The sequence below is a fragment of the Triticum aestivum genome, chromosome 3A (assembly GCF_018294505.1).
Source record: "Triticum aestivum cultivar Chinese Spring chromosome 3A, IWGSC CS RefSeq v2.1, whole genome shotgun sequence".
Lineage (NCBI taxonomy): Eukaryota > Viridiplantae > Streptophyta > Magnoliopsida > Poales > Poaceae > Triticum > Triticum aestivum.
Genome location: NC_057800.1, coordinates 325,000,016 through 325,023,947, shown reverse-complemented (window position 1 = coordinate 325,023,947; position 23,932 = coordinate 325,000,016). Strand labels below are relative to the sequence as shown.

The following is a 23,932-nucleotide window of genomic DNA, read 5'->3' as shown; positions in this document are numbered from 1 at the left end:
TCTTCTGCCATGGATCTTTCTCGATTAAGGATGGCTCGGAAATTAGATTTTGGGAGGATAAGTGGCTAGGAAATGCCACTCTCCAGGAACAATATCCAGCTCTATACAATATTGTGCGTCACAAGGGTGATACTAACGCCATGGTAATGGAATCATTTCCGCCAAATGTGACATTCAGAAGGGATTTATTTGGACCCAGACTACAATCGTGGAAAATCCTGCTTCAGCGGTTGTCCACGGTGCAATTGTCACATGGGTCCGATGTATTCTGATGGAACCTACATGGGAATGGACAGTTCTCAGTGGAGTCTACGTATAGAGCGTTAATACAATCTGATGTGCCAGTTGATAATAACAAGATCTGGAAGATGAAGATACCGCTTAAGAATAAAATCTTCGCATGGTATCTTCGTTGTGGAGTCATTCTTACTAAAGATAACCTTATTAAGAGGAATTGGCATGGAAGTCTGCAATGTGTCTTCTGTCACCATGACGAGACAATAAAACATTTATTCTTCCAATGCAAATTGGCTTGTTCTATATGGTCAGTCATCCAAATAGCTTCTGGCTTGTATCCTCCTTAGTATTGCTAATGTATTTGGCAACTGGCTACATGGGATTGATCACAGGTTTAGAACCCTTCTCAGGGTGGGAGTGCTTGCCGTTATTTGGTCGCTTTGGCTGTGTAGAAATGATAAGGTTTTTAACGACAAAAGTACATCTCTTATGCAGGTTATATACAGATGTACCGAAACTTCGTTTATAGTCCTCTCTACAACGTGTGGAGAATTGAGAACTGTTTATGGAGGTGTGTACACGATTGGAGGCTACGGCGAGGGATACTTTTACCCAACATGGGTGGCAGCATGATCTTAGGATTGGTCCCCCTCCGCTTTAGGCATTATACGGATACTGCATGTTTTCCTTGTATTTCACCTTTATATATTTTTTTATTTGAATGAGAGGACATTGTTTGGCTGTGTGCATCTTAGCTATGCAGAGGCCGGGTGTAATGCTTAAATCTTTTAAGTACTAAAGCGCCCCTTTTCGAAAAATTTACCCCGATTCTCTCTTGTGATCATCCCTACTACTAGTGGGACATCAAAATTTGGTATCACAGACAACATACAGATTGCTGCACTCGAGCTCAAATCCTCAAGACTGGATCGTAAAATTCCACTGTGAAGGGTGTTGTATCACTTTGGTGAGGATCCCCCGCTAGGTTGGAACCGATCCAGAGAAGGAGGCCCAGCCGCGCCTTCCAGGTCAAGCAAACTATCGGCATATACGAATTTTGTTTTGAGAGGATGGATGCGGTAGCAGAAGCTGGATGAGATTCTCACCCCGCTTCAACGCGATGGCCATGACATGTACATAGTCCCGACGCACTTCTGGGTCAGCATAGCCACACTCTACCTGGATGGTCATGCCGCTCTCTGGTTCCAAGTGTACAAGTGGAAATAGCGTCTCATCTCTCAGGACACATTCATGGTGGCGGTGATCATGGAATTCCAGCAAGGTGAGTTCAACGGCCAGATGACCCGACTGCTGCAATTGAAGCAAACGGTGATAGTCGAGGGGGGTGAATTTCGCCATGTTCTCTTGCTGCGTCCATCGTATTTGGGCCGTATTTACCCATATGAAGAGGCGCAAGGGGCCCATGTTGGATCCACCGACTTCCACAACCGTACCACCCTAGCTAGTTTCCCTAAAAGAAGCCACACTACTGCCATAAACGGAGGAGTCCGCGACTGATTGAAGGAGACCAAGACGGCAGGCAAGCGGCAACTAACCAAGACCACTACAAATAGGCGTCATGGCATGAGGGGCAACCACGACACTTACACCAACGGGCGAAGCGCTCACCACTACCCACAGAGTTAGCAAGTAAAAATACTTCGAGAAAAGAGAAGAATTATTGCTTTAGGTGTGGTTTTGTGGGACACTTTGTGGTCCATTGCACGGCCGAGCTTTGTGATAATTGTTTGAAGCCTGGGCATGAATCTGATGATTGTCCGCTTCTGACTATGCCAAAACCTGTGGTTACGATCTATGGTGTCTGCAATAATAGGCTTATGTTTTTCGAATCTCCATGCTCCAACTTGAGAAAAATGCAAGGACAAGGATAGTGTGTGTCTCTGGAGGTTCGTTGTCGGATGATCAGGTGGTGCGGCAGCTTCGGAGACTTGTACCGGGAGATATTCGATGGACACCTATTTTGTTAGAAGAGAATGTGTTTAAGGTGGACTTCCCAAAGAAGGAAGATTTGACAAGGCTGACGGTGTTTGGTATTTTCAAAGTGCCTGACAGTCCTTTATTCGCTGCAGTTCGAGGAGTGGTCTAGTCATGAGCCAAATGGAATCCCTCTGCATGAGATATGGGTGTGGTTCTATGGGGCTCCTTCCAAGCCTCTTAATGATTTTATGAAGGTTTGGAGCATTGGTTCGATGATAGGTAAAACTGAAAAGGTGGACATGCATGGGGTTGCTAGACTTTTGGTAGATGTAGTCAGTATTGGCGATGTTCCACAATATGTAGAGTGGTAACTATAAGAGTAAAGGGTATGAGTCACGCTTGACATTGAAGGTCGTCCTTTTCTAGCTGAGGAGCACTTGGATGATGATATTGATGATCCTAAGGATGGAGCTGGGCATCGGTCTGAACAAATGTGCACCAAATGAGAAAGGTGCTGAAGGTGAACGGTCTGGAGGTAATGATAAGTGCGGGGCTTCGGGGACTACTCCACGTTCTGGGTTGCTGGCAACGCCTGTGGTTAATAAGGCGATCTCCTTTGCTTCTCCGAGTACGAGTATTCGATTTGGGTCGTTTGCGGCGGCCTTGGCTCCTAGTCGGCTCTAGAGCGAGCGTGTGGATGGCGACAACTGGGCGGAGCAGGAGGCTCCACCATTGACGCCCCCACTCTTGCTGTACACACTACCAGGGCGATACTAAGTTTCACGCAGGAGGGGTGCACTCCGCTGGCTGGGCCAAATCTGCAGGGACCGGGTCCTATGTGTCAGGTGGAGGTGGTGCCGCCGACTTACACAATCATACCACCCCTGGTCTCCTTGAAGGAAGCCACACAACTACCATAAACGGAGGAGTCCGCGACGAATCAAAGGAAACCAAGACGTCGAGTGAGAGGCAATTAACCAAGACTACTACAAATAGGCGTCCACCCGATGAGGAGATCTTCAACTGCCAAGATCTCAGGAAACACTAGTTCCAGCCAATTAGCACAATCAGTAGATCCGATCTAGACATCGAAAAGTTGACTTCCAACTCGCCAAGCACATCTTGTACACCACCATTGTAATCCTTCACATACAAGCAGGAGTAGGCTTGTTGCTCGCATAGCAGGGGCCAGAACCTAGGTAAATCAATGCCCATGTCCATTTGGTAACTTGAGGTGATATCCCACTGTCATACAAATTGCGTACGACTTATTTACTTTTGTGAGGTACATTGCGAAAAACACCTCAATTTGACTATCACTTGCAGATTGAGAAATGTATGTATCATCCTATGTCCTTGGATTCCTCTCAACATGTGTTTGTTTGTGAATCAGTTTGTTTTCAGCCAAAGGGATGGCATCCGCGGCGAGGTGCACCTCTAGGTGCCGACCAGCTTGACGTGTGCGGTGTCGCTCACGCGCATCCAGCAGTGTTGTTGATCTACCATGAGTTTGTGGGGCTGTGTTAGAGTAGTTTATACAGTCATGCATAGCCGTTATATAAGGAGCAATCTGCATAACCCACACCTTCACGTGTGTATATATTGGGTTTTTGGCCTCATGGAAATACAAGTTGCATATTTTCTTCACACCTACTACTAGCAGGATATCACAGTAGAGATGTAGTTAGTCTCACAATGCCACTATTGATAAACTAACTTTTCATTCCGAATTGCATAATGCTGCACAGTGGACTTGTGAGATTATTGAAGCAACAAAGAGTTAATCAGTTTGCAATCACAACACTCTTAGATTATTCCTGGAGAGCCCGTTGTCTCAAGAAGAAGTGGAGAAGGTGATTAAGAGCATGCCTTTGGACAAGGCACCGGGGCCGGACGGCTTCACGGGGCGATTCTTCGCCTCCTGTTGGCAGATTATCAAGGTGGGTATTATGAGAGCCTTTGATTTATTCTTCCGTGGAGACATGAGGGGACTCCCGGCCATTAACAAAGCGACAGTCACACTATTGCCGAAGAAGCCGGGAGCAATTGACATCAAAGATTTCAGACACGTGAGCCTCATTCATGGTGCGATCAAACTATTCGACACGGTGCTGGCTTGTAGATTGGCTGATGAACTACCGCACCTCGTGGGCAACCACCAGAGCGCGCTTGTGCGCGGGCAGTCATTGCATGACAATTTCATGCTAGTCCAGTGCACCGCTAGGAGATTACACGCACTCAGAGACCCGGCATTACTACTCAAGTTGGACATCTCCAAAGCATTCGATTCGGTGCAATGGCCGTTCTTGATCGAGGTGATGAAGCAAACGGGCTTCTGCACAAGGTGGATTAACTAGATCTGTGGACTTTTGGTGACATCACCAACGAAGATTGCGGTGAATGGGGTTCCTGGGGAAACAATATTCAACTGCCAGGGACTGCGTCAGGGAGACCCATATCCCCGATGCTTTTCATTCTATGCATGGAGCTTCTGCAGCGTCTATTTGAGCGCGCTACAGCAGCGGGCATCCTCACACCGCTGGCAAGATCGGGGCTTAAACATCGGCTATCTATGTTTGCGAATGATGTCGTCGTTTTCTTGAAGCCGAAGGAATTGGATCTTAGAGCCTCTACTTCCATTTTGGAGCTATTTGGGCATGCATCCGGGCTAAGAATCAACATGGCAAAGAGTGCGGCGGTGTCTATACGATTGCTCTCAGGAGATGGGATTGGAGCAGGACACGCTGGGCTGTTCCACCACAGTTTTCCCTTGCAAATACCTTGGGTTACCCCTCACGATCAGGAAGCAAACGGCAGCCCAATTTCAGTACATGGTTGTTCAGGTTGGCTGCGCGCCTGCCCCGGTGGAAGGCTGCATCGCTCACACGTAGCAGCAGGCTTCTGCTTATTCAGTCCGTACTCTCCACCATTCCAATCCATACGATGCTCGCCATGAGTTTACCACCGAAGACATTAGCTGCCTTGGGAAAGATCTGCCGAGAGTTCCTATGGGCGGGCACGGCAGAGGCCGGAGGGGGATCTTGCTCGGTTGCTTGGGAGAGTGTTTGCCGGCCCAAGTGGGCTGGCGGACTAGGCATTATGAACATGCGGTGGATGAATGTCGCCTTGCAGGCGAAGTGGCTACGGCTTCAAAAGACCGATGCTTCCATACCTTGGGCGGGATTCAACTTCTCGGTACCGGAGGACTCTAGGTCATTATTCGGAGCAGCGACGAGGGCTATCATTGGCAATGGTCGCAAGGTACTCTTCTGGGAGGATAGTTGGTTGGATGGTTCCCGGATCGAGGAACTCGCACCGCTGCTTTATGCGAAGGTGCGTCCGAGGTCAGAGCCTCACGCACGATGGTGGAGGCCCTAACTGATAATGCGTGGGCTAGTGATGTGGGGACGTGACTCACTGTGATGGAGCTGGCGCAGTTCCTGGAGGTTTGGCCTGAGTCGCGATGGTTCAGCTACAACCACTACAGGAGGATCAATGGAGATGGTCTTGGACAGGAGACGGTACATTCTCGGCCAAATCCGCATACACGGCGAAATTTGCGGCCCTGGAGGTGGCACCCACCACGGACTTCACTTGGAAATCGCGCGCACCGCTATGCTGCAGGTTCTTCGCGTGGCTGGCACTCGAGAACAGATGTTGTACGTCTGACAGGTTAGCGTGTAGAGGCCTACCCCATCAAAACGGATGCCCGTTCTGCGATCAGCACGACGAGAGGATTGATCACTTGCTGGTCACCTGTGTCTTTGCAAGAGAAATTTGGGACAGGGTGTGTGCGGCTATGGGCCATACGGATGGTGCTCCGACAGCGAAGGTCTCGCTTCAGGATTGGTGTTTGAGGGCTGGGGCTCATGGTCGCCTCGGCAAGGCGGAGCGGGCTATTCACCTTCTATGCCTTTGGGAACTCTGGAAGCATCGGAACGCGATCGTCTTCGATGGGGCGACGCCGAGCATTAGGTCTGTACTTAGGCGCATTGCATCCGAGAGCAAGGTTTGGCATCTTGCAGGGCTTGTAGGTCGGGAGTTAGATGGCTTCCTAGCGGCGGTTTCGCGGTGGGCATGTGGCGAGTAATCCACTCCATTGTCTTCGATGTAGGTGGAGTGGACTGGGCGTTGCCTGCGTGTAGGCGCATCTTGTAACATATCACGGGGTCTTTCCCATTTCTTCTATATCATATGATACGCACAGCCGTGCGTATTCAGGAAAAAAATACTAAAAGGTAACAAAAATGATAAAATAAAGTAGTATCCATATCCCTTTAATAAGGGAAATAAAGGAAGGATGAGTTAGACATTAGGGGTGGACAAACCTGATATACAGAATAAATAACATTTCTCCGGATTTGAGCCATCATATCCAAGAAAAGATTATATCCCTCAAGTTTATATTCGATAAGGGGGTCTCGTTGAGCATAGCCCCTTAACCCAACAGCTTGTTGCACAAACTTTAAAGCTTGCAAGTGTTCTTTCCAGAGCTTATCAATATTGCTTAGGATTAGGAATCGCTCGGCTTCCTTCATCAAGCCTGGAGCTTGCTTCTCCACAATTTCCTGCCATATAAACAGATAAGTTAGGAAACATGCAAATGTGGAATTACAGCTTGTTTTTGCCAAACTTCCTGATATAATGAGGCCAAAACTACTTTGAAGATATTGTTTTATCATGTGTCATTTGAAGAAAGCACCTTTGATCTCTGAATCTAAGTCTGAACTGAGAAAGCTATTGCTTAATTTTTCTGCTGAGATTGGGTTGGCCACATTATGATACTCCCTCCGTTCCATAACATAGTGCGTATAGATTTTTTGAAGAGTCAAACTTTGTAGACTTTGACTGAGTTTATAGAGAAAACTATTTATATATATAATATCAATTATATAAGATATGAAACCACATTATAATACTCCCTCCGCTCAGTCTTGCTACCGGGCCACCTTCCAGGGAGCGACGGTATGCCACTCCTGGAAGCTCATATGGAGGAGCTGGGCGCCACCAAAAGTGAAATTCTTCCATTGGCTGGCATGTCAAGATCGCTGCTGGACCGCGGAGCGGCTCGCACGCCGTGGCCTGCAGCACCACCCGCGGTGCCTTCTGTGCGACCAGGAACCGGAGACGATCGAGAACTTGATGCTCACGTGCCCTTTCACTAGGCAAACATGGCATGAGGTCCTTTCTTGGCTGCGCTTACCGGCGCCGGCGCCCGAGCACGGCGACTCGCTCATGGACTGGTGGCTGCGCGCGAGGGAATGCACACCGCCAGCGCTCTGCAAGGCGCTGAAATCTGCAGCGCTTTTGGTGCCGTGCATGATCTGGAAGCATAGGAACGCGTGTGTTTTTGACCATATGGGCCCATCGCTCAATGAGCTTGTCGACAGGATTAAGGACGAGGCCCGATGTTGGGCAAAGGCCGGGGCTCGAGGGCTCAGGGTCGTTTTGCCATCATCCGGGGATGTCCACTGATCTCTTGGCGGCTGTGTAACCCTGCCTCCTAGGAGGATGTACATTCTCTTTCTTTCCAATGCAATGAAACGCAAAAGCCATTTGCGTTTTCTCAAAAAAAAAACTACATCTTATGATGAATCTAATGATATAGGTTTGACATTCAAGATGTAAATATTTTTCTCTATAAATTGGTTCAAAGTTTGTGATGTTTGACTTTTCAAAAAATCTATATGCACTACATTATGGAACGGAGGGAGTAGTAAAATATATTCATATGTATTTGCAAGGTGAAACTTCCATTCTTGTTTTCAATGGTTAAATATCTGTTGCATTAATCTAACTATTTTATAATTTTCAGTGTGTATCATGCAAGAAAACTCTACCCATGAGACCAGAAAGAGCAACTAACAGCTTTTTGGAAGTATGCTTCACGCCCTCGGGTTCGAAGGTACTCTTGTAAATCCTCGTAGCTTGAGCATTTACTCTCCAACAGTTCGGGTGTCAAGTCATTTAAAAGGTAACAATACCTGGAAAAAAAATAGAAACATTATGAAGGAGATAATAAATCACTTAGTAGATCGCCTGAAATATACATAATATCAGAAAACTCACTGTTGAACTTTAGCTATCAGCTTGCCAAGATCCCAACTTTCCCTTGGGGTACCAGGACCTATGTTTGCCTTCAAATAGGATGAAAAACTAGCATCATTTTTTTCGAGAAAACGCAAAGGGTTTGCGCTTCATTGCATTGAAAAGATGGGGAGAGTACAGTCCTCCTAGGAGGCTAGTGTTACAAGCATTGAAAACTAGCATCATTTCAGGGTACCTAGTTGCTAACTTTCAATTGCAGTTGTAAACTTTGGCATTAAATAATTAGGAGAAATTACCAAAATAAATCTGTTATGAAAATGGTGGTACCTACTAACTAACCTCTAATATGTCGTCCATTGTTAATTCAGCATACTCCACAATAAGTGACTCCAGGCTACCAGATGCTAGGGCACGTCTTCTTTCTGCATATACCCTATCCCGCTGGCTATTTAATACCTCATCATACTCGAATAGCTGCTTCCTGATATCAAAAAAGTAGTTCTCAACTTTCCGTTGAGCTTCATCTAGGGCCCTTGTTAGCATCTTTGATTCAATAGGAAGATCTTCAACTCTGAAAGCTTGCATCAGACCCTACATGACACAGTTCGCAATGTTTTCAATTTGAATGTACACTATTTTTAACTCTCATGGAATGCTGAAACAGTAGTCTGTAAAAGCCACATGTGCTGAATGGTGTGGTCTGAGACTCAAAGTGTACCAGATAAACTCTTGCAGTATAAACATTTCATATTTGGGATGCACATTGAAAGAATGCCCTGTCTTTTCTGTTCCTAGACAAACAGAATGATGCGGAGCATCCTACTGTCATCCCCATGGACATTTCATCATCACCTCGAACACCAAATGGACCAATGACGAGAGCCCATGCACGTGAAATCGAAACCGAGGTTGCCTCTTTTCTCTTCGAGCTCCCTTTGATTTCATATGAGAAATGGCTTCTACCTCAAACGGAAATTTTGTGCATGACTAGGTATCGAGGAGAAGTTCATGAAGAGGCAAGAGCCTCAAGAAGAAGGAGAAGGAAGAGCTCCAAGACACGAAGCACCGGAGGCTCTCTGGACACCCCGGGTGCCTGCACCCTCCACCCCCGGGTGCCCACACCATCCACCCCCGGGTGCCCGCACCGGCTGGCCCCGTGGGGCGCGGCCCCCTGACTACCCCGGGTGCCCGAGCCTTCACACACCCGGGTGCCCGCCCCACCTCCCTGGGCGCTACCCCGGGTGCCCGGACCTCACCCCCGGGTGCCCGGCCACCTCCTCGCTAATGACCCCGGGTACCCGGCCTCTTTACCCTGGGTGCCCGGACATGTCCGGCTGTGCCTGCGCGCACTTAGGGCGAAATGACCCTTGTAACCCCGTTTTTCCCCCAATTCGTCCCTAGCCTAGAAGTACTCCATATCTAGCTCATTTCTAGGGTTAGCAAAGTATATGATACACTAGAGAGCTTTGCTCCTTGTATCCCCTCCTCTTGGAGATCAATACCCCTCTTTGGGAAGAATCCTTGTGGATTATCAAGGCCTCCTCTTGGAGAAGATCAACATCAAGACCTCATCTCCTTGGAGTGGGAAGAACTCTACCCTAGTGCTATTTTCCTTGAATTGTTCTTGTATGCTTGTGGATCTCATGTATGCTACTCTAGTGGATGTGCGATTTGGGTATGTTTGAGTGATTTTCCCCCTTGTGTTCTTGTGTGTTCATCCTTTTCCCCCCTCCAAGTGTGAAAAGATCTTCCCTAGGGTTTCACCCTACAACACAGAACCTCTCCCCTCCTAATTCACTAATCTGTAGGAAGGACTGGACTTTAAGATTTAACAAATTATAAAAAGACATGCCTAAAGTAGATGGTATTGATTGAGCAATTCTTTGCTTGCAAGTTCCAGTTTGGATACTGCCCCTACATAAAGCTTGTAACTGGTAGTAAAACATCGAATTTATTACTGCTGCGGGTACTATTTAAAACAGGTTTGGAACTTCGGACTAAAAGCTTAGATGTGTGTAGCAGAAGAATTGTGCAAGGTTTTCATTTTTTTGGCTAAGGGCATCTTATTGCAAGCAGAAGCGATTGCTTTGAACTGCACATGGACCCATATCTTCCATAATATTCTGATAGTCTAATCTGAACTTTTTATGACACTTAGTAGTTGCGAGAGGTAGGTGAACTACATTATGAAGGCATGAGGTGCTTTGTTTAGCAGCGAACGGATTCGAATTCGTTGCACACCACCTTCATGAATGAGGAATATACAGATTATCGAATAATCGAAACTTCAAGTTGACCAAATATTCTATTAATCAGAAGCTTTAAGTGGAGTCAAGTAAAGTTGTACAGTACAACAGAAAAGATGGGAAATGCTAAATGACAGGGCTTTGAATGCAACAATCAGAAACTTTGTGCAGCCTTTGATATTGCTGCCACGTTACCCTAAGGGAATAATATAAAATAAAGGAAGGAAATAAAATATACCTGTATCCGGTCACCTCCGAAGATTCGGAAGATGTTATCCTCAAGACTAAGAAAGAAGCGAGAGCTCCCAGGATCCCCTTGCCTGCCACTTCGGCCACGAAGCTACACCAGATAAAAGCAAACCAATCAAAGGTAATGATGGATCTATAAAAAGATACAATGGTGGTATGATACACAACCAAGTCTGAAGGGATCATACCCCTGTTGGGAAGTTGGTAAATGTTTCGGTGTTTTCAACATATAATAGGTAGATCTGTTCTTTGCGAAGTTAACCCCATTGTGACCCCAAATGATTTTTTTTTTCTGTTCTACTAGCTAAATCTAATGGTTCATACTAGAGTCAAGCCTGTCATCCCATGTCGACCATCTAATCACCCATTTGATGGCCTAAAGAGTATTGAATTATCTTAATTAACTCGTTATTACAATTATTACTTCCTCCCCAATCCTCTAATGTATGGATTGCATATTCAAGCAAGAAAATAGCTGGCCTGCTACTTGCTCAATTACCAATAGTTATAATACTATTCATTCTGAAAAAATATCCCTAATAAGGACAATTCATGTTGATATAGGATAATGCGCATTACTTGTCAAAAATCTTTGATTACGTTTTTCTCTGAAACTCAACATCTTGTGAAACATATGTTATGATGCTTCACATCTTTGAAATAAAAGAGTAATCCCAAGAAACACTAGATTGCTCCATTTGCACATGACAAGATAATATTGCAATCTGTGCACAGATGGAGACTCCAACATTTGTTGCACCCAAAACTTGGCACAGATGGAGACTCCAAAATCATGACGAGAAGCCAAAAATCATATAACTCCATCCATTCCCTAAAATTATCATGATTGTGAAGACTCCAAAATCATGACAGGCCTCAAAAGATCATAGTACTCCATCTCATCTGATTTTTGTAAGACTATATGGCCGATTTTCGGCATGCATTTTTTTGCGGGAAACCAATTTTTGCGTATTGATGACAATAGCTTGAATGGGTACTCCCTCCATTTCTGATTTGCGTAAGGCTACAAGGTCAATTTTCAGCTTTTCTTTGCGGGAAGCCGACTTCTCTATATATTCATTCTGCAGGAGGCCAACTTTTGCATACTAATGAAAATACCTTGAACAGTACTCCCTCCATTTGAGAATGGATGTTCTTTTAGAGTTGGGCTCAAGAATTAAGGGTTTGAGTAAAATGTCAATGTTGCCCCATCTCTTTATCCTCCGAAGCTATGTTTTCAAGGCGTCGCCTAGGCGTCGCCTAGGCGACGCCTAGGCGTCAGAGCGCTCGCGAACGTCAAGGCGTCGCCGTCGCTTTAGTTTTTTGTCTAAGGCGTCCGCCTTGTGCTGTTGAGGCGTCCAAGGCGTCGCCTAGGCGTCCAAGGCGCCGCTTTGCTTGATTTTGGACGCCCTGGACATGCGCGGGCAGGTTGAGCGGGAACCAGCAGCTGGCGCGCGCCAGAAAGAGGAATTGGCGGGAGGGAAGAGAAATTGGGCGGGAGAGAGGGGGTAAACAGAGGCAGGAGAGAGAGGGGAACACACCTGTGACTCCAAATCGAGGGGAAAAGAGAGAGGAGCTCTCTCCTCTCAGTCTCTCACGCCGCCGGCCCAGATCCGTTCCTCCTCCGCCGGCCTCCCCCTGTCCGGCCAAGCTCCTCCTCCGCAGGCCCTTCCCCTCTCCGGCCAAGATCCATCTCCGCCGGCCATCCCCCTCTCCGGCCAAGCTCCTCGGCCGCCGGCAGCCCTCTCCCAAGGTACGGCTCCTCTCTGCCTCTCTTTTCCCCTCACCTGCCCATGTTTTCTGATGGTGCTGCTGCTTGTGCCTCACTGCTTTGCCTCTAAGCTAGCCCTCTGTTTAGTATATGCATGTGTAGATGTGGTGCTGTGCCTCTGCCCTCTGCCCACTGCCCTCTATTATAGTAGTGTTAGCTGCAAGTTGTGATTAAAATAGATGCTGATTGTCCTTGTTAGCTGATTAGAATAGTAGGTTAGTGGATCTTCTTTATACTAGCTTATTATTAGAATAGTAGCTGTTTGTCCTCTGTGGCTCTGCCCTCTATGGCTGTATTATATTGTTAATTGTTTGCACTTTGCACTTTGCAGTCCCACAATGGCAGATTCAGGAGCTGATGGGGGTGGTGATGCTTATGATCCAATGAAAGATCCAGAACGCAGGCCACGGAGGTCAAATGATCCAGGCTGGAATTATGGGTATTGGTTGACACCTGGCAACAGCAATAATGTTGTGTGCAATCTTTGTGGCAAGATAACTAAAGGAGGGATCAAGAGACACAAAGAGCATCTTGCTGGCACCGGTGGGGATGCAACGGGTTGTCCAAAGGCTACCACACAGCTTAGGAGGGAGATGTTAGAATATTTGGAAAAGAACAGGAGAAACATAGGACAGCCAGATGATGATGATGATGTAGTGGAGGTAGATGTAGCAGGGACAGTTCAAAGCTCCACTAATGAAGCAACAGCTCAATGCTTCGCTACAAGACCAAGTTCAGGGACAGCAGCCAAGAACAAGAAAGCCTTTGCAGTAAAAATATCAGGCAAAAAGTGTCAATCTGTTGCTCTCAAGTCAATTGTTTCCATGCTTAGGAAGAAACCTGAGGATGTTGTCGATGAAAGACGCTCCGGTTGCTCTCAAAGCACCATGGAGTCCAGCACAAAAACACCGGAAGAGAGGCACTATGTGAGTATGCAGTGGGCATTGTTTTTCTATGAGTGTGGCATTCCTTTCAATGTTGCAAGCTGTAGGCAATTCCAGATTGCAATAGAAGCCTCTTGTCAATATGGCCCAGGTTACAAGCCTCCTTCTCCTCATGAGCTGCGAGAGCCATTGCTTAGGGATTGTGTCAAGGAAACAAAAAAGTTGAGGGTGAAGCACGAGGTAGCATGGAAGCAATATGGCTGCACACTAATGTCAGATGGCTGGTCCGATAAAAGGGGACGCCACTTGATCAACTTCCTTGTAAACAGCCCGGCGGGCACTTACTTCTTGGAGTCGGTTGATGCATCAAGTGAATGCCAAGATGCTCGGATGATAGCAGATTTGCTAGAGAAGAGAATCGAGGATGTCGGTAAAGAGTATGTTGTCCAAGTTGTCACCGACAATGGTGCTAACTACAAGGCAGCGGGTAAGATACTAATGGAAAGGATTCCTACACTATATTGGAGTCCATGTGCATGCCATTGCTTGGACCTGATGTTGGAAGATATAGGGAAGCTAAAGCCATTTAAGAGGCCTATTGCACGGGGTAGACGAGTCACCACTTTCATCTATAGGCATGGCAGAATTCTTAGTCTAATGAGGAAGGCAACGGGTGGGCTGGATCTTGTGAGACCCGCAGCCACTCGCTTTGCCACATCCATTCTTGCTCTTAAGAGTTTGGTCAAGCACAAGCAAGCATTGAGGAGTCTATTTACATGTCAAGCATGGGTTGGAAACAAATTGGCCAAAACTGCAGCCGGTTTGAATGTGCAAGACATTGTGCTTTCAGCAGATTGGTGGCATGCAATTGAGGACTGCCTTAGAGCTTCAGGTCCACTACTTCGAGTGCTTAGGGTAGCGGATGGTGATGAGATTCCTGCCATGCCAGAAATGACAGCACTAATGAGGTTTGCAAAGGAGAAGATCAATCAAGGTTTCCCCCACCAAAACAAGCAAGCTTTGCTCAAGAAGATCATTGACATTGTTGACAAACGTTGGGAGAATCAAATGGATCATCCATTATATGGGGCTGCTTTGTTTTTGAACCCTGGAAAATACTTCTCTATTGCTGAGAGTGGTGATGATGCCCTAATTGGGGAGCTAAGAAGTTGTTTTAATGATGTCCTTGCACGAACAGTACTTGATGTCAATACTCGCAACAAGATTGATGCACAAGCCGTTCTCTATGAGGACAAGAGAGGACCCTTTGCTAATCCGATGGCAATCGATAACATGGTCCAGAAAAACCCTCGTAAGTGAACTAAAGTTAATTTCAGCAACAAGCAAGTTAATTTCAGCTTGTTATTTTCTGTACAAAGTATAAACTCCTAATGCATGTGTGTGTTTATTTTACCATTTTAGTTGATTGGTGGCGTTCATATGGTGGTCGGGCAGTTGAGCTACAAAGGTTTGCAAAGCGTACTGTTAGTCTTTGTGCTTCATCATCCGGCTGTGAGAGGAATTGGAGCGCATTTGAACATGTGAGTAACTTCTTTGTCTTTATTTCATCAAGAGAAAGTTAGTTTCAGCAAGTAATCTCAGCAAGTTATTTATTCACTCTATTTGCTATTTGTAGATCCATACCAAGAAAAGGAACCGGTTACAACACCGACTCTTGAATGACAATGTTTTTGTTTCATACAACCGGAAGAACTTGGATAGGTTTCAAAAGAGGCGTGAGAAGATGGGTGGCAATAGCTATGACCCTCTAGTCATTGAGGATTTTGATTGGGGCAATGAGTGGGTTGACCCAACAATACCTCCACCCCAAGGTGCTCGAGGGTGTCCCGATGACATTTCATGGGAGCTTGTTGATGAGGCTGTTGGTGCAAGTTCGTCGCTGCAAGGTCGCAACTTTCCTAGAGCTAGCACCATGGCAAGGGGGGCCTCAAATGTTAATGTCCAGTACCAAAGGCAGCGCAAAAGGGCTGCTCCGTCACCAACATTTCTTCATGAAGATGACGAAGAGGATGACCAAGAACAACAACCAAGTATCCCCAATGGAGAGGATGATGATTCAGACTTTCTTCAAGATGATGTTGATGTGACCGATGATGATGAAGATCCAACTAGTGCTGACCAAGATGGCGAAGACAACACAAATACTACCATCGATGAGTTCGATGATGGCTATTGAGAATTGAGTGTGGCCAGCCTTGCTTATGATCATGTGTTTGCCTGTTTGGAACCTAAATTTATGTTGTGAACTTGTGAACCTAAATTATTGTGTTGTGGACTTAGTTTATGTAATATGTAATGCACTCATGTTTGTCATCTTGTTTTGCACTTGCTCTGTCATCTACTCTGTTTTTTTACCAATGGTGATCTATTAATTAAGTTTAGTTTTAACCATATATGATATATGTTCATCTTTATGCAGATTTCTATTGTGGAAGGCAGAAATGGGAAACAAGATGGGAGGAATGGATGCTATGTGGGCTCAACAACCAGGAAATTCAAGGTATGAATCAGTTACATGTCCACTCATGGCTGCCATATTAGTACCCCTAGCGCCTAATAATAAGTGTCTAAGGCGTCGCCTCGCCTCACGCTTTGAGCGCCTAGGCGTTGAGGCGCCCCCCCAGCGCCTTAAAGCGCCTGGACGCCTTGAAAACATAGCTCCGAAGGCAGTAAAGTTCTGACAGTTTTGGAGTACGAGATTTTTTATGGCTAAAGTAGAAATGGATGTTCCATGCAAGTGCATTAAATTTTTTGGAATAGTTCAAACAGTCACAGCAGGCAGGGGAACTAAAAAAATAGGGAAGTGCAAGCTGGCATATGAGTATCTAGATATATTTTTTCATGGCACTGATGAAGGTAAAATAGGAATAAATAACTAAAACTGCATTGGGAGTGTAGAATGACAAGTATTTTGAAAAAAGCTGGAGAGGCTGAAAAGGCATCTATTCTGAAACTGAGGGAATGCCTGATTGTCAATTCTGCGGGACTCATGTCGTTCAGTTCCTACTACATGAAGCCCACCTGTCGCAATGACCTGAATAAATGACGATGATGCCATAATCAGTTCATCACTATGGTCTTCAATAGCAAAGATAAACAAATAAAATATCCTTTCTATGTGCAAACCTTCTTCTTTTCTTCCTCTGTGTAAATCTTAAATTCATCTGCTATCTTCATGAATGCGGTTCTCAGAGTTGAAATTACTTCATCACGTGTCGGTCCCTGACATGTAAAAATACATAGGTGAGTCTGGATTCCTATGCCTGTGGAGAGGGGTCTTAACAGAATATCCAGAGATCAGAATAGCAGTTTCTGATGGTGCTATACCGAAAAAGGCTTTCGCCCCGCTTTATAAATAAAGCAACCACCAAGCACAAAGTATCAAGGTAACAACCGAACAAACCACACACAAAACACAACGCCACCGCAGGCGAATCAAAACCTACTCATCCTTCGGACCCACTAGGACTCTTTCCGAGCCCGGTTCCATATACATGGACGAAGACCATTCCTTTAAAGGAATCTTTCTTATTCGGGCGAAAGTGGCGCAGACGTGTGGCAGGAAGGTGCAAAGCGTTTTGCAGACCACAACTTCGCTCAAGAACCTGTATAGAGCTTTTCCCTTAGCCCTAGACCCCCAACATGTAAAATGGCCTTGGTGATTATGGTACCTTCTATAAGATTACGTTTTGACATATCAATCAGATTTCAGTGAACCAAAATTCTTATTCGGTATCGTTTTTTATTCCGCCTGGTAAGTGGTCTCACGTACATACCTCGGCATAAAATTGCCAGGGGCTCTATAAGGCAACAGATGTGTTGCCAAACAAAAGTCCGAATAGATTTACAGCACAATTCGGCGTCCCGAGCTCGGCATTATATGCATCGGCTCCAAATCATGTCTTTGGTCAACAGTTGGGTTGCCCAGCTCCTGTGCTTGCTATCTTACGTTCCATCTGATTAGCTAGGGTAGTAAAGGGAGAACTACTGTGATTGTGTATCTGGTTCGCCATCCTCCTGTCCTCGGCGAGCACCCGGGTCCTGATGAACGGTGTGCCAGGCCCACCGATATGGCATAAGGTAGGGCTGCGGCAGGGTGACTCCTTGTCCCCGCAGCTGTTCGTGCCCACGGTCGACACTCTCAGTCAGCTGATACGGCGTGCCCATGAAACAGGCATCCTCCAGCCGCTGCATCACGGAGGCCGATACCGGCTATATCTCTATACGTTGATAATGTCAAGCACTTTTGCCATGCCACGAAGACCGACGTGACTGCTGCCAAGGAAATCCTTGCCCTGTTTGGTGGAGCGTCTAGCCTCAAGGTGACCCTGGCCTGGCTACGCATGCCGGCACCGATTCCCAACCAGGAGCCCACCCTCACGGACTGGTGGCAGCACGCCAAGGACAGCACACCGCAAGACAATGCAAGGCCCTACAATCTGTTGCACTACTCGTACCGTGGTTGGTCTGGAAGCATAGGAACCGGTGTGTCTTCGACAACACGATGCCCTCCCTAGGCACACTAGTCGACCGGATCAAGGAGGAAGCCTGTTCCTGGGCAAAGGCCGAAGCAGCAGGCCTTAGAGTAGTCCTACCACCTTCATGTGATGTGCACTGAGCGTTGTACCCGATCTTCGATTGTTCGTCCTAGGACGACTGTAACTGACTTCCTGCCTTTCCAATGAAAAGAAACGCAAAGGTCTTTTGCGTTTTCTCAGAAAAAAATATTTGACACATATTTTAACACTCCACCTTGGCGAATATGACCTCACTATCTTGAAGCCACCATGTGCAAATCTTCGTGTGCCTTGGACTTGAACCATTAATCATGAGTTTCGCTGCTACACCCTTGACTTCACATGACTCCACCTGCAACTGTAGTTCCATCTTTTTCTCCATTATAGTCAATGCTCCCACAAAAGTTATGTTTCTGCACTCTTGTTTTGTGTTACCAATCTCCCAGAGTATCCGTCAACTCTATCACACACCGACCATAAAGTCACCATATCAACAACACCATTGTATCGTCACCCTGGTAGCCTCTTGATCTGTGTGAAAGTGAACAACTCGTATATTAGATGCCACATATAAGAACTTCCGAGCTCACCATTATCGCTATTGTTGACTGCATATTTGAACTTAAAGGAATTCTTGGTTGCCCTTTAGTCATCTCGAGTCAAATTCGCATTTGTCTCATCCTTTTTTCTTAACAGTCTATATGTCCCGTAGCTATAGTACCCCGCCTCTTTTTGCATTTGTCATCCGCACTTTGTCATGTGCACTGAACACCACATAATATACGGCCATGTACTCTCCAAGGTTTTGACATTCAGACTTTCCGCCACTTTTGCATATTCTCCATGGTCAACATTCATCCATCTGACACGTCATACTTGATAGCTCTAGTCACCAACTCAAACCTGGTACTCGCCAAGACTGCTTCACCATCCTCTCTACACTTCGTCGAACCACAAGTCTGACCACCAGTGATATGATCTATCATTGTGTCCCATGCTTACCGCACGCCTCGCCGCTATCACCGTCCAAGCCTTTGTTGTCCCTGACGAATATACTAGGTCGCGAACCCACACCACCTCAATCCTCACTGCAGAGAACAACCGGTCATCACCGACCGATGCCAAGTCTCATGTATCCTTCAAACCACTGGATCCCAGCCCGAACAACATGCCCCTCGCTTTTCCTGCTGAAATAATTTTGACTTACGCCGTAACCTCTGTCAGCATCGAGTTTAGTGTCCCATTAGACCCCAGCTCCACCTTCAACATGACTCCATGGTGGTTGTACATGCCACCCCCGCCCGTCGACTTCAAGCTCTCATGTCTACACCGTCTTGAATCAACCCCACGCCATCGCCATGATGAAAACTAAAGCAAAGTCCCTTGTAGCCTTCCCACGTTAACAAAAAAAGGACATCAACAAAGCTAGCTAGCCAAACTCCTTATTCACCACACGTATGCCGATTTCTTTCTTGATGGCATCACGGCCTGACTCTTAGTCCTTGTGCCGATGTCTATTTTTGAAACAAATCCTCATGATATCCACGCACGACTCCAGGCTGAACATCCAGCGCCTGGGTCTCAACCCCTTTGCATGCAGCCCCTTCATAGACCAGCTCGTGCCAGCATGGGCCGTTGCTCCTGGCCTGGCTCGGCCAGCCCCCTAGGCCAACTCGCCAGCCCCTACAAGAGAACTCTCTGACTCGGATCCGAAACTTACCATCATGATCAATCTGATAACTTGATCCAGCGACTTGTGGCTGCCGATCCCGACTACTCTTCATCTTCTAGATCAAGACAATGACCTCCTTGAAACCTTGATCTGATACCACTTGTTAGAAAAATTCGAGGCGCACATTGATCCGTCAAGGACAAGCAATCACACAAGCACGACACCGAGATTTGTTAACGAGATTCACCAACATGGATACATCCCCAAGGATGACTATGGCGCTCCTCCCCATGTACAAAATCACATGATACAGTCGATGATAAGCCAGCTGAGGCCGTCAGACAGCGCTCTGACCACCACGCATGGCCAGTCCGGCCACCCCTGCCACGGGAGCCAGACCGTCCCTCTCGTGATATCTGTCTTGCCTAGCAGCTTATGTCTAGTCTATTTGGCTACCCCGCAGTCCCCTTATATAATATGCCCAGGTTACACATGTTCGGCTCAAACACCTAACGCTCCGCTAATTATAAGTCCAACTGTACCACAACTTGTACCACAATATTCGACACCTATTTTAACACTTATACTTCAGATTTCAACTAAAAATACATGTGGAATAATCATTTGGTGATAGATACTTAAGTAACCCAAATATCTCTTAATAGAGCATACAAAAATTTGTGATAACTTCAAAAGGCCTACCTTCTCACATGAGTAGGAGAGACGCTCTTCAGCTTCTAGCTCAGGTAATGACTTTTCTCCCCATTCTTTGACAGCCACTTCAACTGCATCTTTGATACATGATAGTGTATCTTCTGAAAGTTCACAAGGGAACAAGCTTTCATTTGTCTGGAAGAGGGGATAGTGCAATAAGCCATTGGGAACTGAACTTCATCACATATTAAATCATAACGCAACAATCTAAAGAATAATTCACAGAATCTTGAAGGCCACTAGTCATTACTGTTTTTTGATAAGGAAGCTTTTATTGAACTCAGATCATTACATCAAGATGATACAATTGCTAAGATCACTCTCGGCCTCTGCATAACTAGTCATCATATGCATATTAAAATAACTACTGAACATATAGTTCATTATTTACCTTCCATGTCTTTCTTGGTGGAAGCTGCTTTTTGGACACAATGACACCATCAACTGGATTGACAATTCTGCAACATGACTTCAGAATCAAAAGAAGATATAAGCAATGTTGAGCACCTGTAGAGGGAAATAATCAGATGCGGTGTCTGATACTATTTGGGAATTCTGCTGACAAGGATTTTAAATACCTTGGCATAAGCATCTCACGCAACTTCAGCCTGGCCATGAATTCCGCATTGCCTCCAAGGATAATATCAGTGCCACGTCCTGCCATATTGGTGGCAATTGTCACTGCACCAAGGCGTCCACTCTGAGCTACAATCTCTGCCTCCCTCTCCACATTCTCTGGTTTAGCATTAAGGACCTTCAAAAGAAAGTTGAAAATAAAAAACTTCAGATTGCTTTAGAGATCTTGGGAAATATAACAGGCGCAAACTAGAGGGTGAGGAGACGTAAACTGGAGTACATTTAATAAACTTACAAAGTCTGTACAACAACAACAACAACAACAACAACAACAACAACAACAACAAAGTCTTTTAGCTTTTAGTCCCAAACAAGTTGGGGTAGGCTAGAGTTGAAACCCATAAGATCTCGAAAACCAAGTCATGGTTCTGGCATGTGGCTAGCTAACTTCCATGCACCCCTGTCCATAGCTAGTTCCTTGCTGATATTCCAATCGTTCAGATCTCTCTTAACGGACTCCTCCCATGTCAAGTTTGGTCTACCCCGACCTCTCTTGACACTATAAGCACGCTTTATCTGTCCGCTGCGCACTGGCGCTTCTGGGGGCCTCCGTTGTTTATGCCCAAACCATCTCAGACGATGTTGGACAAGCTTCTCTTCAATCGGTGCTACCACAACTCTATAACGTACATCATCATTCCGGACCTGATCCTAAATAAACTTACAAAGTCTATTTAACAGAAAGTTGCTAACAAACTAAATTTTGAAAGAAAAAAGAACTAGTTAACTATGTGGAGTGTGAGAAGGCAGAAAGCCAAAAACTTTATTTTGTACTATTATGCAGTTTCCATTAACGTGACAGTGACGATGTTGTGCTAAACAGGGAAGGCAGGACTAGGTACCGTTTGTGAAGCTAACAAGCATACCTCGTGAGGAATCCCTGCTTCACGTAGTTGTTCAGACAAAGTTTCACTTTGCTCAACACTAGTTGTACCAACAAGCACAGGACGGCAAGCTTTATTCATTCTTGATATCTCCACAACAGCAGCACGCCATTTTCCACTTGTTGCTCTGAAAACAACATCTGAATCGTCCTGCAAAGGAAGAAGCATAGTCGAATATTCTCAGAAAGGGGGGACTTGGAAAATTGAATCGAGAGACCTACAATTACTACAAATTAAATGTGCACAATGAAACAGGATGGCAATCACCTTCCTTATCATAGGCTTATTCGTTGGAACAACTGTAACTTTTAGTTTGTATATGCTCTCGAACTCCTGTCTTTCTGTAGCTGCAGTTCCAGTCATGCCACAGAGTTTCGGAAACTGTCATAAAACGTATCAGTTTCCTGCCAAATAACCCAGTGAACATCTCCAAAAGTAAACGGAAGAGAGTGATCAATCTAGCACAGTGAGCCATACATTCTTCATCACATTTACAATTTACCACTATCAACGGAAATGCTCAACAATGGGCTTTTTAGATGAATGCTCAACAATGGTTAGCGGCTGTTAAAGCTCAATTAGCGTTGAAGATGATATAGCCAGTCAATGATTATTGGCTTATTGGCACTTACCATTTCGCAGAGGTCAATACATTTAAGGATTAGAACGAAAGGATCGTCACTTGCCTGAAGAAAGAAGTTCTGGTAACTTATAGATGCGAGGGTTATGGTTTCATTCTGTATCTGCACACCTTCTTTTGCCTCAATTGCTTGGTGGAGTCCATCACTCCATCTTCTGCCCTGCCAAAATAAAACAATATACCTTAAACAAAGAAACTAATCTACAAACTCTTTATGTTTAGATCATCACCCATGGCTTACATTTTACAATTGCACTAGATTTTGCCCCTATCTTTGAGATACACTAATTGTTTCAAAATAAAGAGATTTGCCAGACCATCAAAATAACCTGATATAATAATAATCATAAGTCAGTCATCACTTGAGGCTTGTGTCTTTTGCCCTCTCATTTATCTTCAGACATTGCGTGGATGAATATTTGTAAGCCGTAGTGAAGGATGAGGAGATCAAGCATAGATAGCGAGAATACTTCGGCAAGCTGTTCAATGGGGAGAATGAGAGATCTACCATTGAGCTGGACGACTCCTTCGATTGTGCAACAAATCCAGGAGACTGAAGTCAGGGAGGCTTTAGAAAGGATGAAAGAAGGCAAGGCGACGGCCTCTGATTGTATCCCATTGAGGTGTGGAGAAGCCTTGAAGACATAGCGATAGTATGGCTAACTAAGCTTTTCAACCTCATTTTTCGATCAAACAAGATGACCGAAGAATGGAGGCAGAGTATATTAGTACCAATCTTCAAGAACAAGGGGGATGTTCAAAGTTGTACTAGTTGCCATGGAATTAAGCTGATGAGCCAAGAATTAAGCTAGCAGAAGTCATTGAGCACCGCTTAAGAAAAATGACAAGTGTGACCAAGAATCAGTTTGGTTTCATGCCTGGGAGGTCGACCATGGAAGCTATTTTCTTTGTACGACAACTTATGGAGAGATAAATGGAGCAAAAGAAGGACCTTTTGTAGCTACCACCCTTCAGCCTGATACCCATGAGAGATGGAAATCAGATCCGTACTACCCTGTTGTTCCTTCAGTGGCTGGTCTAGTTGCTCCCCCTGATGTGCAACACTATTACCATGCTTCCTTGAATACACCTTCAGGTGCTCCTCTTGCTCTGTTGTCCAGCTCGGCACACTACCAATCGGAGCAGATGCAACATCATCTTGTCCACCTCAGCACACTACCAATCGGAGCAGATGCAACATCATCTTGTCCACCTCGGCACACTACCAATCGGAGCTGATACAACATCATCACCTCGCTTCCGTGAATAGACCTTTAGGTGCTCCTCTTGCTCTGTTGTCCACCTCGGCACACCTCTAGGCACGCTATCAATTTGAGTCGGTGCACAAACCTGCACATCACCGGTGTAGGTCAATGCTTGTGTCAAAGGAGTCACATGAGCTAATGTGCTATTACTCTCCCCCTCTTGACCAATTTCACCAACCTGAGATGGGTCAAGGCCTTCAAACATAACAC

General features: G+C 45.7%; 1 protein-coding gene and 1 pseudogene across 1 annotated transcript; one reads left to right on the top strand and one right to left on the bottom strand.

The window, feature by feature from the left end:
- LOC123061244 (protein translocase subunit SECA1, chloroplastic-like) overlaps positions 1-23,932 on the bottom strand; it is a 50,705-nt pseudogene that overhangs the window by 4,413 nt on the left and 22,360 nt on the right.
- On the top strand, positions 11,971-15,707 carry LOC123061246 (uncharacterized). Its single transcript, XM_044484250.1, has 4 exons — positions 11,971-12,471; positions 12,821-14,685; positions 14,796-14,914; positions 15,010-15,707. The coding sequence occupies exons 2-4, from the start codon at positions 12,828-12,830 to the stop codon at positions 15,568-15,570; spliced, it is 2,538 nt and encodes an 845-aa protein (XP_044340185.1). The 5' UTR covers positions 11,971-12,471; positions 12,821-12,827; the 3' UTR covers positions 15,571-15,707.